The 18597-nt window shown below is 40.9% G+C and overlaps 1 protein-coding gene across 5 annotated transcripts in view; it reads left to right on the top strand.

Moving 5' to 3' along the window:
* The window catches only part of BRCA2 (BRCA2 DNA repair associated), an 85075-nt gene that overhangs the window by 57612 nt on the left and 8866 nt on the right, over positions 1-18597 (top strand). For 3 of the 5 annotated variants that reach the window (XM_050937084.1, XM_050937083.1, XM_050937085.1), the window contains exons 20-24: positions 4245-4389; positions 8949-9070; positions 13334-13535; positions 14456-14622; positions 14715-14853. In XM_050937084.1, the coding sequence (XP_050793041.1) occupies positions 4245-4389; positions 8949-9070; positions 13334-13535; positions 14456-14622; positions 14715-14853 (775 nt within the window). Of the gene's footprint in view, positions 1-4244; positions 4390-4591; positions 4974-8907; positions 9071-13333; positions 13536-14455; positions 14623-14714; positions 14854-18597 lie in introns of those variants that run through there. The other 2 variants (XM_050937087.1, XM_050937086.1) reach the window with 2 other exon arrangements.

The raw sequence follows: 18597 nt of genomic DNA, 5'->3' as shown, positions 1-18597 counted from the left end.
CTAAGCGACAGTTCTGCAGAAAAGGACCTGGGGATTACCGTGGATGAGAAGCTGGATATGAGTCAACAGTGTGCCCTTGCTGCCAAGAAGGCTAACGGCATATTGGGCTGCACTAGTAGGAACATTGCCAGCAGATCGAGGGAAGTGACCATTCCCTTCTATTTGGCATTGGTGAGGCCACATCTGGAGTATTGTACAGTTTTGGGCCCCCTACTACAGAAAGGATGTGGACAAATTGGAGAGGGTCCAGCAGAGAGCAATGGAAATGATTAAGGGGCTGGGGCACGTGACTTATGAGGAGAGGCTGAGGAAACTTTTTCCCTCCCAGGGCTTATTTAGTCTGCAGAAGAGAAGAGTGAGGGGGGATTTGATAGCAGCCTTCAACTACCTGAAGGGAGGTTCCAGAGAGGATGAAGCTTGGCTGTTCTCTGTGGTGGCAGATGACAGAATAAGAAGCAATGGTCTCAAGTTGCAGTGGAGATATTAGGTTGGATATTAGGAAACACTATTTCACTAGGAGGGTGGTGAAGCACTGGAATGGGTGACCTAGGGAGGTGGTGGAATCTCCATCCTTAAAGATTTTTATGGCCTGACTTGACAAAGCCTTTGCTGGGATGATTTAGTTTGGGTTGGTCCTGCTTTGAGCAGGAGGTTTAACTAGATGACCTCCTGAGGTCTCTTCCAACCCTAATCTTCTATGATTCTGTGACTGTAATACTGAGATATGCAAGACATTATGAGCACATGGACTATTCATAGACTTTTGCATCTATATGTATTGCTGTGAGGTAGGGATTATGTTCTGGCTTCATGGGAGGAGGGTTTCAGATCTTCCTCCAGGAACTAAAATTCACTTGGGAGTAATTACTGCAAATCCTTGGAAAGGCACACAACTCCAGAGAAGTATCACAAACTGGAGGAATAGCACGTACTGTTTCAGATCAGCTTCAAGAAGCCCAGCAGACAAAAAACAAGCTTTATACCAAAAGGAGCATCCTGAACTGACTCAGTCCTTCTCTTGATCTACAAACTGACATGATACTTTAAAGAAGAGTGAAAAATCCTGCTTGAAGGGTTTGAAGTAATTTAAAACCTGCTAGGGTCTCCATGTGGAAAGTGGATAACAGACAGTAAGCTTAGCATGTTTGTAGGTAGTTTATTTTATTATCTGTTCCCTCTATAATGTTTTTGTCCTAAATAAATGCACTGTGTGAACTGAAGGCTGTCTGGTCACTGGTAAATGCTGTCATAACCCTTAAGAGAGAGCAAAACTGCAAGTGCTGAACTAAAGTCAGACTGTTGGGATAAGCACAGTGAATTGTAAGGGGACTGTAACTGTAACACTCTGGTCTGGGAGGGAAAAAGAACATGAAATTCTGCCTATAGAGAGATGGCAGCTAGAGGCCTGAGACCTCAAAGGGGCGCCCTGGAGGAGACCACAAAAGGAACAGAAATGCAGTTAACCCAGGAACAGTGGCAAAAGGGGACCTTGTTGAGGATGATGCAGAGGTAGGACTTAAGAGGCCTCAACGTTTGCTGTAAAAAGGGACACGAGAGAGACACACATTCCTGGATAGTGGTCAAAAATATAAAAAGGGGGAAAAAAAATTACAAGAAATCTGAGACCTCTGACTCAGGTTTCACCACATCTGCTCAGGATGAGAGAGCTTTCTGTTTCAGGCTCTGAGCAGAGCATGGAAAAAAATGCATGGCAAGGTTGCATCTGGCATACAGATTCAACCAGAGCAGGTACCCGATGGGAAGCCCAAAGGCAAGTACCTGCCAGGCATGTCTGTACTTGAAAAAGCAATCCCATTGTATTCTTCTTTTGAAGATATGATCAGGGATAAATGGGATACCCCTTAGAAGCATAAGCATATCAGCAGACATGCACTTATATACTGCAAGATGCAAGAGGCCAAAAATGCCGTCACAACAAACATAGAAAGCTACAATGCCATTAGCAAAAGATATGATAATACCAACCAAAGATACAACTGATAGTAAGGTGGAAATCACCCTCAAAGGGATTTTGAGTCTTCCTTTGTTGCCCTCAGTGTCCCTGGCCACTGCCTCCTTTGCAAGAGCCACCCCAATGTCCTAGCTGGATGACCCAAATACCTTGGACAACAAGGACCAACCTGACTTCATCTACCATTAAGAAAATATCCCTAACAGTCTTTGTGGCAGATATCTCAGTGGATGGTATGAGATTCTCAGGTAGGACCATCGCATCCAGTTAACCGCCAGGTACCAAATATGGCTGTGCCCATGGATGGCAGATGCCCACTACAAACACATGCTGTGCTCATCCAAATTCAGAGGCACTATCCTATTTGGAGAGAAAGTGGGTAACATAGTGGTGGACAGTGCATCTAAACAAAGCAATTCCTCCTCTGCCCGCGTGGTATCTTGAGAAAGGACTACAAGCCCAGTGTCAAAGGCTTCAAGGATCCAAGCTATCCCTGGCCAGTTATGCATGTCGAGCAATACAAGGCATCAGATTAATGTCTACAAGATCTATCACAACATCCTGGGCAGAAAAAGCTTACGCTTCCACTGAGGAAATCTGCAGAGCAGCAACTCTATTAACAACTTTTGTTAGATTCTATAAGGTGGAATTTCTTTCCTTTGTGGTGGTCTTCTTTGGAAGGGAAGATGCTGCATGTAGTGGTCCAGAAACAGTTCTCATTTTGGCATTTAATTTCAGGGGGAGACTTCCGTGTCTCAGTCTTTCTATATCCCTTCCTACTTCTGTGCATTGCTTGCCACTTCCCATGTGTCTCAGAAATGTGGGAGACAGTTGGCTGCAAAATGAAGAGTTTCTTATCCAATAATTTTCTTTGTGTTTAGCAGCATCTCCCACAATTCTACGCTTCCTGTATGACTTATTAGTCAATGGACAAGTTAATTTTTATATCTCTAGTTTGTGAGCCAGTTAATGTAGTGTATGTGGTTTCCTGGTTGGCTCTGGAATTGTTACTAATATTCAAAGAGTTCTTACACAGTTTTGGAATGAATAGTCTGGCAGCAAGCCAGAGAAAGGGATGTAATCAGCACAGACTGTGCTACAATGTTTAAATTACCACTGGAACTGCAAAAAGGAGGGAAACCATTCATATATCTCAGAATTGTGGGAAGTGCTGTTAGCAGAAAGAGCATACTCAGCTAAGAAATTTCCTATTATTGGTTCCTTTTGTTTTGCAAGTTTTCTTGCAAATAATTCTCTTTGAGATAAAACGAAGTTGTCCCTTGCTTCCAACCCATGCTCTTTGTCCTCCCTGGCATCTTTTCACATTAATAATGCTAGGCATTTCTGTTGTCATGGTTCCTTTCAGAGGTCCAATTCCTTCAAACAGTCCTTCATAAGTAAAAATTTGTACTATTGCTTTCAGTCTTTGACTCTTCCCTCACTTTTAAACTGCAACAGAGATAGTTATTGCTCTTTATAGCTGTCATCTTAACTACGCCACAACCCTGAACTTTGGAGTTATCTTTATTAATTTTCAGTGAGCAAATAAAAATACAAAAAAAATAAAATTATTTATAGCTTGTATATGTTCCCAGATGCCATATACTTCATGAAGCTCCAACAGAATTATGCAATTTTATAATTGATCAGATTCAGATTTATAATTGATCAGATAAACATAACACAATAAGGGGGAGATTAAAATAGTAAAATGGGAGAAGATGTACATGAGCAGGAAGGAAGATTAACCAAAGCCGAAGGGAGTTAGAGGGGGACATGACAGCTAGACAAAATGGAGGTCTGGCATTCTTTGAGCAGTCTGTTGTTTGTATTCAAACATATCTAAAGAAACAGGTTCCAAATGTCTTCAATTTCATATAATGGATTCCTAGGACAGTAAGATATTCTTTTTTTTTTTTTTTTGGCTGCTAATTCGGACAGATCTGAATACCACTGCTGTATTTTGGGCATAAGCCTACTCTTCCATTTTTGTAAAATCATGCACTTGGTAATCATTGCAGCCCTCAAGTTTTTGTGGTGGAATTAAACCCAGTTTAGCAGGTTTAATGTCAGATTTTAACCTAAATTGAAAATATTGCAATAGAGGGAGAGGTTAAGAGAGTTTTTCAAAACTGAAATTAAAATTTATGAGCCTCAAAAAATTGGCCTTATTGGAGGGAGAATAGAATTTTAAAAGACAAGGTTAGGGTACTTTTAAATAAATAAATAAATAAACGAAAGCATTAATTTTATATGTGAATTCTTATTCCAGTGGGTGGAAAAGATATCAGCTGGATCATATGTGTTTCGTAATGGTCGAGCTGAAGAAAGGGAAGCTGCAAAGCATGCAGAGAATCGACAAAAACACCTGGAAGCTCTGTTTTCACAAATCCAAGTGGAATTTGAACAGCATGAAGGTAAAACTGTTTGTTTCCAAGCATGCAGTGTAGTTGTAGGTATGTTGGTCCCAGGATATTAGAGAGACAACGTGGGTAAGGTATTATCTTTTATGGGACCAATTTCTGTTAGTGAGAGAGAGAAGCTTTTCAGTTCACACAGAACTCTTCTTCAGGTCAGGTCTTCTGTTTCACTGTCTCGAAGTTATTCTCATTGTTACAGGAATGTGTTGTTTGAACATGAGGATCTTGTTTATAGAAGATTCTCCTTTATGCTGAAAAAGGAGTTTTCCTGAAGTGCTTTGGGAGATACTACTAAGATTTTCTGCCAAGTTTGAATGCAGTCTGTTTGGTTTTTTAGTGTTGTTTCTGAGATGTTTAAGGCAACTCTGATGGGCTGCTACTCCCCATCACACGTAAATAATCATCAGAAATACTACAGTAGAACCTCAGAGTTATGAACACCTCCGGAATGGAGGTTGTTCGTAACTCTGAAATGTTCATAACTCTGAACAAAACATTATGGTGTGTTTTTTTTTTTTTCAAAAGTTTACGTTTAAACATTGATTTAATACAGCTTTGAAACTTTACTATGCTTTCCCTTTATTTTTTTAGTAGTTTACATTTAACACAGTACTGTGCTTTATTTGCTTTTTTTTTTTTTTTAATTTGTGTGTGTGTGTGTGTCTTTGTTGTTGCTGCCACCTGATTACATACAACCTGGATTGTTAAGTTAAATCATAGAATCATAGGACTGGAAGGGACTTCGAGAGGTCATCTAGTCCAGTCCTCCGCGCTCATGGAAGGACTAAGTATTATCTAGACCAGGGGTTCTCACAGCAGATTTTTTGGTGGCCTCAAAGTGCGGCCACCAACTCTTGCTGGTGGCTGTGCTGACAATTTTTTCTTAAAATACTTAATTACCTTTAGAAAAAACAAATATATATGCAAGTACACATGTCCAAATCATTGTAATTTATTGAATATTTTTGCAGACTCAGTAATAAAAATAATGTATAGTTGTCTCTCTGCTTTACAGGACCTTAACAGAATAGAAACACAAATAAAGTGCTCTGCAGGTTCTTGTCTTTTTTGTTGTTGTTTCTTTTGCTTGTTTTGGTTGCTTTTGTTAAAATATTTGCTAGCTAGTAAGTCTACTGCTGTCAAAAGTGGTATTAATAAATATACAAATATCACTTTTCACAACAGCAGACTTACTTAGTCCTGGCAAGCCCGGGGACAAATTAAGCCTTGGATAGGGAGTTCGGTAGCGGGGATGTAGGGCACATCATGCATGACGGGCTGGCAGGGGCCAGGGGTGATAGAGGGTAGCCCTGCATTTGGGGGTTTGAGCCCTGTGACCAGAGCCTGCTGCCTGCCACCCCAGAGCTGGAGCCCGAGCCTACATCCCAAGGAAGGTGGGGAACTTACTAGCTACCTGCTCCTCTAGCATTTGTGTCTCCTATTGGTGGCAGTTGGGGGAAAGGGGGGAAAGCAATGGTCCTGCCCCATCACTGCCACAGAGGTTGTGACTGCAAGAAAAGCCTCTGGTGGCCACATGCCTTAGACTCTCCAGTCTATCTTGCCACCCAGGCACACTGGTTTTAATGATAAATGGTTACTTAAGCCGAAAATCACACAATATTCAGGTTGCTTCCAATCCCAAGAGACCAGTCACTTACCCCAGATTGATCTGTATCTTAGATCTCACACCAAAGACAATGCCTGTAGCCAATCCTGTAATAAACTAACTTAAAGGTTTATTAACTAGAAAAAGAAAGAAGAGAATTATTTCCAGGCTAAAGCAAGCAAACATAAACACAAATGAGTTACCATCTATGATTTTTAAAGATACTACATCTCTGTCAATTCAAGATGGCTTTCAGGGCGGACCCAGAGAGTAACTCCTGGGAGTCTCTGCCTCTCAGTTTAGAGTCTCTGGCCCTGTCAGAGGTCAAACAGCAGAGAGATGTAACATCTTCCTGTGTCTTTTTTTCCTTTCTGTCATTCAGCCTCCAAGTCCATAGACCAGCTTCCTTGCATGTGGTATTTCTAAGATGTGATAGGGCCATTAATCAGTCCTTTGTATTGCGATGTTCCCGTCTGATTTTGATTGTTCTTCTGGATGGTGGCAGAAGACACTCTTCCTATCTGAGTTCAGAAGTTCAGAGCAAATATTTTCAGTTATAAAGCAAAACTTACATATTTCCTTATAGCATGGAATACAGACATTACAAAATAAGTTTAATGCATTAGCAATTTACAAGCATTCTGTGGAGTCTAAACACATTCTTATAAGACTAATACCTGGTTTGAGCAACACATAAGTGAACTGCTCTGGTCTCCAGCTATGAATTTGTCATTTCTTAACTAATGCCTGCAGCCTTGGTACCTGGCCTGCCAGTGTCACATATCACTCCCTAGCCTTTGTGTCATCTGCAAATTTTGTTGATGATTTTATGTTTCCACTGATAAAAATGTAAAATATCATAGGGTCAAGAACTGATCCCTATGGGACCCCACTAGAAACACATTCACTTGATGATTCCCTGTTTACATTGCATTTTGAGACCTGTCCATTAATCCATTTAATTGTGCCATGTTCATTTTATGTCATTCTGTTTTTTTAATCATTGTACGGTACCAAGTCCCATGCCTTACAGAAGTCTAAGTATATTACATCTACACTATTACCTTTATCAACAAAACTTGTAATCTCGTAAAAAAACAAAACCAAAACCTTATTTTTACAGGGTCTGTTTTTTTCATAAACCATGTTGATTAACATAAAGAATTAAAGAAGGACAAAGTAGTTCATTATTTAAGTCCTGCATCATGTGCTGTAGTATTTGCCAAAGATCAGTGTCAGGTTGACAGGCCTGTAATTACACAGGATGTCCTGTTAATCCATTTAAAAGATTAACAAACAACATTAGCTTTCTCCCTTTCCTCTGGAACGTCTCCAAAGTTCCAAGATTTATTGAAAAGCAACATTAATGGTCCAGTGAGCTCTTCAGCCAGCTCTTTTAAAACTTTTGCATGCAAGTTATATGGACCTGCTGATTTAAAAATTCCTAACTGTAGTAATTCCTATATAGCATTCTCCTAAGTTACTATTTGAATGAAAAGTGTTTCATCACATGATATTACTTATATAATCTGATTTTCCTAAGTAAAGAAATGTTTTCTCTTTTCTGCATTAATATTGACAATTCTACCATTTTTATTTAGTAAAAGACCAATTCCATTGTTAAGGGTTTATTTTTTTTTGGTTTTAATGTACTTATAACTCTGCCTTCATTGTCTTGAACTCTGTTGGCCATAGAGTTCTCCATGTGTCCTTTTGCATCCTTTATCAATTTTCTACAATTCATAACTTCTGATTTATATTCATTGCTATCAACTTGCTAATTCTTCCATTTATTATATATGTTTGAGATCAAGTCGTGAGGTGAAATCAAGTGATTCTTGTACTCTCCTACCAAGCCCTGGAGAATAATTCCCTGCTAACTACCCATGATTGCCTCAGCAAATCTGATTTAAGATCAGACATTCTGCCTTCTGGGAGCAATGACCGTGGTAATGAGAGACCAATCATCCTTCTTTAAGCAAAATATTATTTATTAGAACAAAAGCCTTTAAGAAAAATATACTTTAAACATAATAAACTAGCCTTTATGAATGCCTACTTTTCCCTAAAACTTACCGTTCCCTGAGTCTGGGAAGATCCAGCTCCTTCAGACTCCTCCATTGAGCCTGACAACATGTCTGTCTTTCAGAGCTCACTGACAATTTAGCCCCACTTCTACTTCTGAGAAGCTCTTTTTAATTTAGTCCTTTTCATCTCTAGTTTCTGGCCTGGCATTACAGCTGTGTCACTTTGACCTTGAGCCTGGAAGTATGCCATTGTCTTATAATTGCCACCCCAAGTGTTCAGCAAGAGTTTGCTTATCTAGGGAGACATGTTGCCTTTCTCTTTGTTCTTCCTGCAACCCCTTCTTATAGCCATACATTTGTACAGGAAGGTCTTATAACCCGATGTACAACAACTTCCCTTCACTGACTAGGTCCCATATAGCATCCATAAAATTGTTACATCTCATTATTCTTAGAATATTACTCAGCAGTTCCTGTAGTATTCGTAACATTATTACATATCAGCTTCTTTTCCCTCTACCCTACACAAAGAGGTCCTGACTTGTCTTGAATCAACACACTGACATAGATTCCCATGCCATTAAAATATAAAAGTAAAGTAGTTCAGCCACCTAATTGCACCTAATATTTTATCCCTCTTATATGGCAAAGATGACTTTCCTTTTTAATAGATATTTTCTCTCTTGTCCAGTGATTCTACAGTGAGCTTATACTACATTCTACTATGTGAAATCCAAGTGAATAGTAGACTTTCTGCCACTTGTATTACTAAAAAAAGTGAATTCTTGTATATAGACTCAGCGTGATATTTTCATTCAGACACGCTTTGGGCACTCTAACGAGCTTTCTACATCACATTTTTAATTGTTTTTTTTTATTTAGATTGTAGTAGTTGGATGTAACATTAACATTTTTTAAAACAGACAAACCTCAAAGAAGAGCACTGAGATCGCGCGCACTCACCAGACAGCAGATTCATAGTTTGCAAGATGGTGCAGAACTTTATGAAGCAATTCAGAATGCATCTGATCCTGGTTGTATGGAGGTAATTATTAATTGTGAATATTACCCTCAAATACATGTGGAATCAACATTGTTTTTATTCAGTAGTAGTTTCTGCTGGATTCAAGGACATGCTATGACCTTAAATTAGTATTGCCTTCTTGTGAGATGTTCTGCAATGTGCTGATCATTAAATAAGAACTCAGATTAAAATAATTTTAAAAGAGTGCATAACGGATTCAAAGGTTCCTTTTCCTTCCAGACCTTGCAGCCCCCTGGCAATTCACTGTGCTTATCCCAGCAGGTCTGACTTTTAGTCCAGCACCTGCAGTTCTGCTCTCTGTGACAGCATTTACCAGTGACCAGCCAGCTTTTACAAAGCCCAGTATATTTATTTTGGATAAAGGCATTGTAGAGGAAACGTAATAAAACAATAAATCATCTATGTGCGTGCTAAGTTTATCAGGTGTCAACCATCTTCAATGTGGTGACCCCAGTGTTTTCAAAGTCCTTCAAACTCTTCCATCAGGGTTTTGCCCTCTTAGTTACAGTCTCTTGTAAGGTTGTGGATGAAGTGAGGGATCTCTGAGTCAATTCAGACTGACACTTTATTACAATTTGGGGGCTTGTTCCTGAGGGCTCATGAAACAGTTGTGACTAGTCAGTGCCCTTTTCCCTAGGGGGAAAAGCTTTAAAGATTGGATATCTACGTAATTGGCAGTGGGACTCTGCATTAATCAACCCCTATCCCTGTGATTCCATAGGAAACACATACAGGGAACCAGGAGCATAAAGATACACACATAAAACTTATTAATACAAAGGTCTATGAATATTATGTGTCCATAGCATTTGGCATATCTCATTGTAATAGTCTTTGAAGTTTTCCTTGTTTCCAAGGTCTCACATCTGTCATATCTCATTTAAAGGGATGAGTAACAATACAAGAGGGGATGGGGGAACTGAGTCACACATTCTTTTTTAAAAATAAATCAGAAGTTTCCCAGTTCTCCACAGAGACTACCATATTGATAAAAATAAATATAAAAGATGTTTATTGAATTTAATAAATATTTTACTAGTGGATTTATAAGGTGTGAAAAGAGCTGAACAGAAATTTTTTGACTAAACAGTTTCATCAGAAAATGCCAGTTTGTCTCACTGAAAATTTCTTCTGAAAATGAGACAGGTCCAGCTAACTTTCACTCAGTCACAGGCACATTTCCAGAGCTACCCTTCCTGCTAGGGTTCTAACGGAACCCAACTAGGTCCACCATGCAGTCTGCTTATGGGCCAGGGACCTCGGGTTTTTAGGGTCCCTGGCTTCCAACATTTCTGCTTCAGAGCTAGGAGCCTGGCAGCCTTGGAGGTTCTGGGAGCCCTGGCTCAAACTGTGGCTCTGAGTTGAGCCTCTCAGCTCTGCAGTCTGTTCATGTTTTGGTCTTACTGTTTAGTGGCGGGAAGCAGTGAAACTGACATGAATCATGTCAAGTTCACTGGCAGCTGCTAGTGATTGGGGAGCATGCTTTGTTTCAAAAACACTATTTCAGTGTCTCCCAAGCACAATTTTTTTGAATCTGCCTATTTCATGAGAAAATTTGTAATATTTGGTTTCAGTTTGAATGAATCTGAAACCAAATTTCAAAATACAGAAATTCCCTATGAATGGAAAATTCCAAATTTTGATCAGCTCTTCTCTGGAGTTAAGTGTCCAACTATGAACGGTGAAATTTTACAAACCTGTAAATATATGGCTCTACAAAATTATTTTCATAATTTTTTATATTATTATTTATTATTAGGGCTGTCGAGTAATCACAGTTAACTCACATGATTAATTCAAAAAAAGTAATCGTGATTTAAAACATTAATCATTAATTGCACTGTTAAACAATAGAATACTAATTGACATTTATTAAATATTTTTGGATTTTTTTTCTACATTTTCAAATACATCGATTCAATTGCAGCACAGAATACAAAGTGTACAGTGCTCACTTTATATTATTTTTATTACAAATATTTGCACTGTAAAAATGGTAAAAGAAATAGTATTTTTCAATTCACCTCATACAAGTATCTTTATCATGAAAGTGCAACTTATAATTGTAGGGTTTTTTGTTACATAACTGCACTCAAAAACAAAACAATGTGAAACTTTAGAGCCTACAAGTCCACTCAGTCCTACTTCTCGTTCAGCCAACCATTAAGAGAAACAAGTTTGTTTATGTTTACGGGAGATTATATTGCCCACTTCTTAATTACAGTGTCACCTGAAAGTGAGAACAGGCATTCACATGGCACTGTTGTAGCTGACATCGCAAGCTATTTACATGCCAGATGCACTAAAGATTCATATGCCTCTTCATGCTTCAGCCATTGTTCCAAAGGACATGCTTCCATGCTGATGAGGCTCATTTAAAAAAATAACGTGTTAATTAAATTTGTGACTGAACTCCTTGGAGGAGAATTGTATGTCTCCTTCTCTGTTTTACCCTCATTCTGCCATATATTTCGTTTTATAGCAGTCGTGGATGATGACCCAGCACATGTTGTTCGTTTTACGAACACTTTCACTGCAAATATGACAAAATTCAAAGAAGACACCAATGTGAAATTTCTAAAGATAGCTACAGCACTCGATGGAAGATTTAAGAATCTGAAGTGCTTTCCAGAATGTGAGAGGGATGAGGTGTAGAGCATGCTTTCAGAAGTCTTAAAAGAGCAACACTCCAATGCGAAAACTACAGACCCTGTACCACCAAAAAAGAAAATCAACCTTCTGCTGGTGGCATCTGACTCAGATGATGAAAATGAACATGCGTTGGTCCACACTGCTTTGGATCATTATCAAGCAGAACCCATCATCAGCATGGACGCATGTCCTCTGGAATGGTGGTAGAAGCATCAAACGACATATGAATCTTTAGAGCATCTGGCATGTAAATATCTTGTGACAGCGGCTACAACAGTGCCATGCAAATGCCTGTTCTCACTTTCAGGTGACACTGTAAACAAGAAGCGGGCAGCATTATCTTCTTCTGCAAACGTAAACAAACTTGTTTGAGCGATTGGTTGAACCAGAAGTGGGATTGATTGGACTTGTAATCTAAACTCTGAAGTTTTCCATTGTTTTATTTTTGAATGCAGGTTTTTTTGTACATAATTCTACATTTGTAGGTTCAACTTTCATGATAAAGAGATTACGCTGCAGTACTTGTATTAAGTACATTGAAATATACTGTTTCTTTTGTTTTTACAGTGCAAATATTTGTATTAAAAATAAATATAAAGTGAGCACTGTACACTTTGTGTTCTGTGTTGTAATTCAAATAAATATATTTGAAAGTGTAGAAAGCATACAAAAATAAATAAATGGTATTCTATTATTAACAACTCAATTAATCATGATTAATTTTTATAATCACCTGATTAATCACAATTGATTTTTTTAACCACTTGACAGCCCTAATTATTAGTAGTATCTAACTAATTTTTCTACTTGAGTGAATATTTACCAAATATTTGTGGTGCGGTGACAATTGGTGCTTCTCACCATGCTTGTGTTTCCCTCCCCCGTGTAATTATAACAAGACCTCTGTAAGAACCTGGTACATACAAAAATCACTAAAGTAACTGAGTAGCAGTTTCAGAGAGATTCAACAAACAAATCTATACTTTCAATACAACCAGTTCAGCAAACAATGTTAATGTTTGTAGTTTTATGCCCTTATCCTATTTTATGTTTGTGCAAAAGGAATTGATCCAGGTTTGCTTTCTACTAAAGTAAACAAAGCTGAACAAACCCATTATGTGACCCTCAAAACTCATGTACTTTTCACCTAAGTGATTGCTGTCTTTGCTCCCAGTCTTCCTCCTTTTCCTGCTCCAGCCTGTGTTTGCCATTTCTCCCAATCTTAATTCAAGCACAGACACTTAGTGACATGCTAAGTAGTGAGTAGTCCCATTGTGTCTATTATAAAGCAGAGCATGTGCCTAAGCATTTGTAGGATCAAGGCTTTTGACTGTAATAAGATCATAGAGTCTGTGACTTATGTTTTGTAAAATGTATGTATTTATGATGCTGTAAAATGCTTATTATTTGCATTCCAGTAATACCTAGAGGGCCTAACCAAGATCGTGGCCCCTTTGTGTTATAATATATATAATACTTCTGAAATCCTGTTGTTATATTAATGAAATGAAAATTAATCTTGTATATTTAGAGAAGACTTTCTCTATCTATGACAGACTTTTTTACTGATACACACATAAAGCTGAGTGGGTTTGCCCTTTGTGGTTACAGGGATGTCTTAGTGAAGAGCAGTTAAAAGCCTTGAATACTCATAGACAGATGTTGAATGATAAGAAGCAAGCTCAGATACAAGCAGAATTCAAGAAGGCTATAGAGTCTGCTGAACAGGAGGAACATGGTTGCTCCAAAAGGGATGTGTCTACTGTATGGAAGTTACGTGTTGTGGATTACAGAAGACAAGAAAAAGATAAAGGTTAGTACTGAAAGATGTAAACAACTTCAATTTTCACCGTAATAGGCCAATTTAAGCACTTGGGATGGGGTGGAGATTAAAGATTAATAATCAAGGCATGGTCCAACACCTAAAGAAATACCTTGCCTCAGTTTTTAATAAGGGTAATGAAGAGTTTAGGTAGTGGCAGGGTGGCTAATGGGAATGAGGATGTGGAAGTGGAAATTACCACATCAGAGGTGGAAGTCAAATTTAGCAGCTTAATGGGACTACAGGAGGGGGCCCAGATAATCTCCATCTAAGAATATTAAATGAACTGGCACATGGTCAGGCTTGACAAAGCCCTGGCTGGGATGATTTAATTGGGGATTTGTCCTGCTTTGAGCAGGGGTTTGGACTAGATCAATGCTCCTCAAAGCTGGTCCGCCACTTGTTCAGGGAAAGCCCCTGGCGGTCTGGGCTGCTTTGTTTACCTGCTGCGTCCGCAGGTTTGGCCGATCACAGCTCCCACTGGCTGAGGTTCACCGCTCCAGGCCAGTGGGGGCTGCGGGAAGGGTGGCTAGCACATCCCTTGGCCCACGCTGCTTCCCACAGACTGCATTGGCCTGGGAAGGTGAACCACAGCAAGTGGGAGCCATGATCGGTTGAACCTGTGGACGCGGCAGGTAAACAAACCGGCCTGGACCGCCAGGGGCTTTCCCTGAACAAGTGGTGGACCGGCTTTGAGAAGGTTAGGGGTCTATTACAGTAGTGCGTGGGTGAAGTTCTTTGGCCAGCAACGTGCAGGAGGACAGACTAGTTTATCATGATGGCCCCTTCTGACCTTAAAATCTATGAGTCTATAAATTCAACAGAGTTACACCAAGAATGAATTTTTAAGTTGAAATTTTTTGAGGCCTCCATGTTACTGCATACTAATGTTTTCTAATCTTACATTTCAGCCATTATATTGACTATATGGCGTCCATTATTGGACGTATGTTCCCTGTTAAAAGAAGGTGGTCGGTACAGAATATACCAGCTAGTAGCTTCGCAATCCAAAGGCAAATCAGACACTGTTAATGTACAGTTAACATCCACAAACAAAACTCAATACCTGCAACTACAGGTAAAAACTTTTAACTGTAAAATATATGTATAACAGCATAAACAATTAATATAAGCTCGATGGCATAAATATTTAAAGTTCTATTTCTTCAGGCTTCGCAAGAGGTGCTGTTGCAGATTTATATTCCAAGGAAGGCTCTGCCATTCAGAATGTTGTTGGATCCATCTTTTCAACCAGCCTGTGCTGAAGTGGATTTAGTGGGATTTGTAGTTTCTGTTAGCAAGAGAACAGGTATGTTGTGCATTGTGTCCAAATTTTTTCATGTTTAAACAGATCATATTAAAAATCTAGCAACTTTCCTAGCTGATCTTGGTATTGTACCTGCAGGTTTATAACTGTCTAATGTTTAGGTTAAACAGGCCAAACCATAGAATCATAGAAATGTAGGGCTGGAAGGGACCTTGAGAGGTTGTCAAGTCCAGCCACCTCTGCTGAGGGAGGACCAAGTAAACTTAGACCATTCCTGACTAGCATTTGTCCAACCTGTTCTTAAAGGCCTCCAATTGTGAGGATTCCATAAAATCCCTTGGAAGCCTATTCCCTTCCCCTTATAGGCTATATCAGGGGTCAGCAACCATTGGCACGCGGCTTTCCAGAGTAAGTACCCTGGTGGGCCAGGCCGGTTTGTTTATCTGCCGCATCCGCAGGTTCGGCTGATCGCAGCTCCCACTGGCTGTGGTTTGCTGTCCCAGGCCAATGGGGGCTGCGGGAAGCAGCGCGGGCTGAGGGATGTGCTGGCTGCCACTTCCTGCTGCCCCAGTTGGCCTGGAGCGGCTCCATGTGCCATGCTAGCACAGGTAACAATAGCTGAGCTTAGCTGTGCCATGTATAAACCCTTCTGAAACTACTGGGTATGTGCTGAGACATGCTGAGTACATAGCCACGAGTTTCAGGTGGGCTTGTACTTAGCATGGCTTAGCCATGTCTCTGCTGCCACTACTAGTGCTCCTGAAACTGCACTACTATTTAAACTCACACTAGCTCGATGAGTGCTAGCATGATTATCTGTACGCGAACAGGGGGTTCACACCCTACCTTATCGTGTAGATATAGTCATAGCTAGAAAGTTTTTATTTATATCTAACCTACATCTCCCTTACCGTAGATTTAAGCCCATTATTTCTTGTCCTACCTTCAGTGGACATGGAAGACTATTGATCATGTCCTCTTTGTAACAGCCCTTAATATATTTGAAGAGTGTTGTGGTTCCCTTCCCCCATCTTCTTTTCTCAAGATTAAACAGGCCCAGATTAACCTTTCCTTATAGGTCAGGTTTTCTAAATCTTCTGTTGGTTTTTGTTGCTCTACTCTGGACTCTCTAATTTGCCCACATCTTTCCTAAAGCGTGGCACCCAGAACTGGTTGCAGTTACTCCAGCTGAGGTCTTACCAATGCTGAGTAAAGCAGGACAGTTATCTCTCATCTCTTACATACGGCTCTCCTGTTAATACACCATGGAATTATATTAGCCTTTTTCGCAACTGCATCACATTGTTGCTTCGTATTCCATTTGTGATCCACTATAACCCCCACATCCTTTTCAGCCTTATGCCACCTAGCCATTTGTTTCCCATTGTGTACCTGTGCATTTGAGTTTTCCTTCTTGAAGTACTTGTCTTTACTGAATTTCGTTTTGTTGATATCAGACCAATTCTATAATTTTTCAAGGTTGTTTTGAATTCCAATCCTGTTCTTCAAAGTGCCTGCAACCTCTCTCAGCTTGGTATCATCTGCAAATTTTATAAGCATACTCTCCACTCCGTTATCCAAGTCATTAATAAAAATATTGAATAGTAAGTACTGACCCCTCTGTGACCCCATTAGATAAGTCCTCCCAGTTTGGCAGTGAACCATTGATAACTACTAGTTTGAGTATGGTCTTTAAACCAGTTGTGCAACCACCTTACAGTAATTTTATCTAGACCACAGTTCCCTAGTTTACTTTTGAGAATGTCAGGTGGGACTGTCAAAAGCCTTACTAAAGTCAAGATATATCAGGTCTACAGCTTCCTCCCTATCCACTAGGCCAGTAACTCTGTCAAAGAAAGAAATTAAGTTCGTTTGGTATAATTTGTTCCTGTTATTCCTTATAACCATGTTATCCTCCAAGTCCTTACAAATTGATTGTGAAATAAGTTGTTCCAGTATCTTTTCCAGTATCCAAGTTAGGCTGACTGGTCTATAATTCTCCAGATCCTCTTTTTTCAAGATAGGTACTATGTTTGCCCTTCTCTGTTCCTCTGGGACTTCGCCTGTCCTCCAGGAGTTCTCAAAGATAATTGCTGATTAATACTTCAGCTAGTTCCTTAAGTACCCTAGGATGAATTTCATCAGGCACTGGCAACTTGAATACATGTAACTTGTCTAAATATTCTTCTTCGAGTACATGCTCATATCGATTCCATTCTAGGTGTGTGTGCACCCACATGCATGGTCATCAGAGAATTTTGCCTTAGCGGTATCATTAGCGTCAACTGTCAAGCCCCCTTGAGTGTTGCGCTCATGCCTTGGTATATAAGGCATTGCCGGCCCTACACCCTCTCAGTTCCTTCTTACCACCTGTAGTGATTAGTCGGAGTGCCTTTCCTTGCATAGTAAGGGCTAGTGGCTTCATCTCTCCTGAGTTCAAGCTTAGGGACTTGTAAGTAGTTAACTTCTAACTACGCTTAACGTTAGAGTCCCAGCAGGGACTTCACCCCAGGACGGGCATGCCCTGTCTCTGAGGTTTAAGCTCTGCGCAGACTATAACAGACCTATGCCTGTAAGTGACCCCCACAGCAACTGCCTCAAGTGCTTGGGGGAATCACATGTGAAGGACAAGTGTCGTATTTGTAAACATTTTCAACCCAGGACTCAGAGTGTGGGATATTCATTTGAGGGCTCTCTTTATGGAGGCTGCCCTCCGTCTGGCTTCCAAGCTGTCCTGCCAAGACTCAACTCCTAGTGCCTCAGTGTGCAGCACACCCCTGGCACTGGGCTCTATCCAGAACCACTCCCCATCGCCTGTGCCCAGAAAGAAAACTAAGAAACATGGTTCTCCAGCACTGAGCAAGAAAGGCCATGGGACATCGGGCAAAGGACTCAGTTCGGGCCGCCTGGAACTCCGGAGCCACGTGGACGTGCCTCCCCGGTCGGGGCCCTGAGCCCCTTAAAGGATCCACCACCAACTCCCAGGAGCGGTAGGGGACCCAAACTTATGGCAGCATCGACTCATTCTCAAGCTCCCCTGGCACTAAGAGAGCAGAGGCCTTGGCCCACGCCTTAGGCACCACAGGAAGTGGCAAAGGCTCCCATGCGAGGGCAAGCCAGCTGCTAAGACCCCACCAGGGGGCAATGGAGCACTGCTGATTCCCCAAGCCAAGGCAGCGCACTCTGTCTCTGCGCCGCAGACCTCCAGCATTGCAGCCCAGATCCTCTGGGGCTCACCCTTGGTCACCAGCACAGTGTTCGTGGTCCCCACCATCTTGACGTGGATCATCTGAGGGAGGCACCAGTCTCTGTGCTACCAACACCATTCATCTTCTCTGCACAGATCTCCGTTGTTTACCCCATGGGAGTCCTCCCCATCTCAATACCAATTCTCCCTCCCCTCACACCAGTCCCTCCCCGACACTGGCACCGATCTTCCCACTCCAAGCACCGGTCTTGGGTGGTGACAGTCAACAGGCAGACACAGGCATTGACGGCTCCACCGTGGTCAGTGGTAGGGGATTCCTCTGGCATGGAAGAGCAGTTTAGTCCCTCACTGAGACTCCATTGGCACAACTGAGCACCTGAGACCGCATCGACATCTACGGCACTGCCTTGACAGCATGGTCCGTGTCCTCCCCAGTGTCCTTATTGGAGTGCATGGGCCATGCTAGTGATGACGATGCCGTCTTCACTCTGCTCGTCTGCCACCACCTCACAACAACAGTTGACTGCACCAGCGGCTCTGGGCTTGGTGCATGAAACACGCTTGGAGGTTGGGGTAGA

Source organism: Gopherus flavomarginatus, chromosome 1 (genome assembly GCF_025201925.1).
Source record: "Gopherus flavomarginatus isolate rGopFla2 chromosome 1, rGopFla2.mat.asm, whole genome shotgun sequence".
NCBI classification, from domain to species: Eukaryota; Metazoa; Chordata; order Testudines; family Testudinidae; genus Gopherus; species Gopherus flavomarginatus.
The sequence above is the reverse complement of the archived record's forward strand: the minus strand, read 5'-3'. Positions and strand labels throughout refer to the sequence as shown.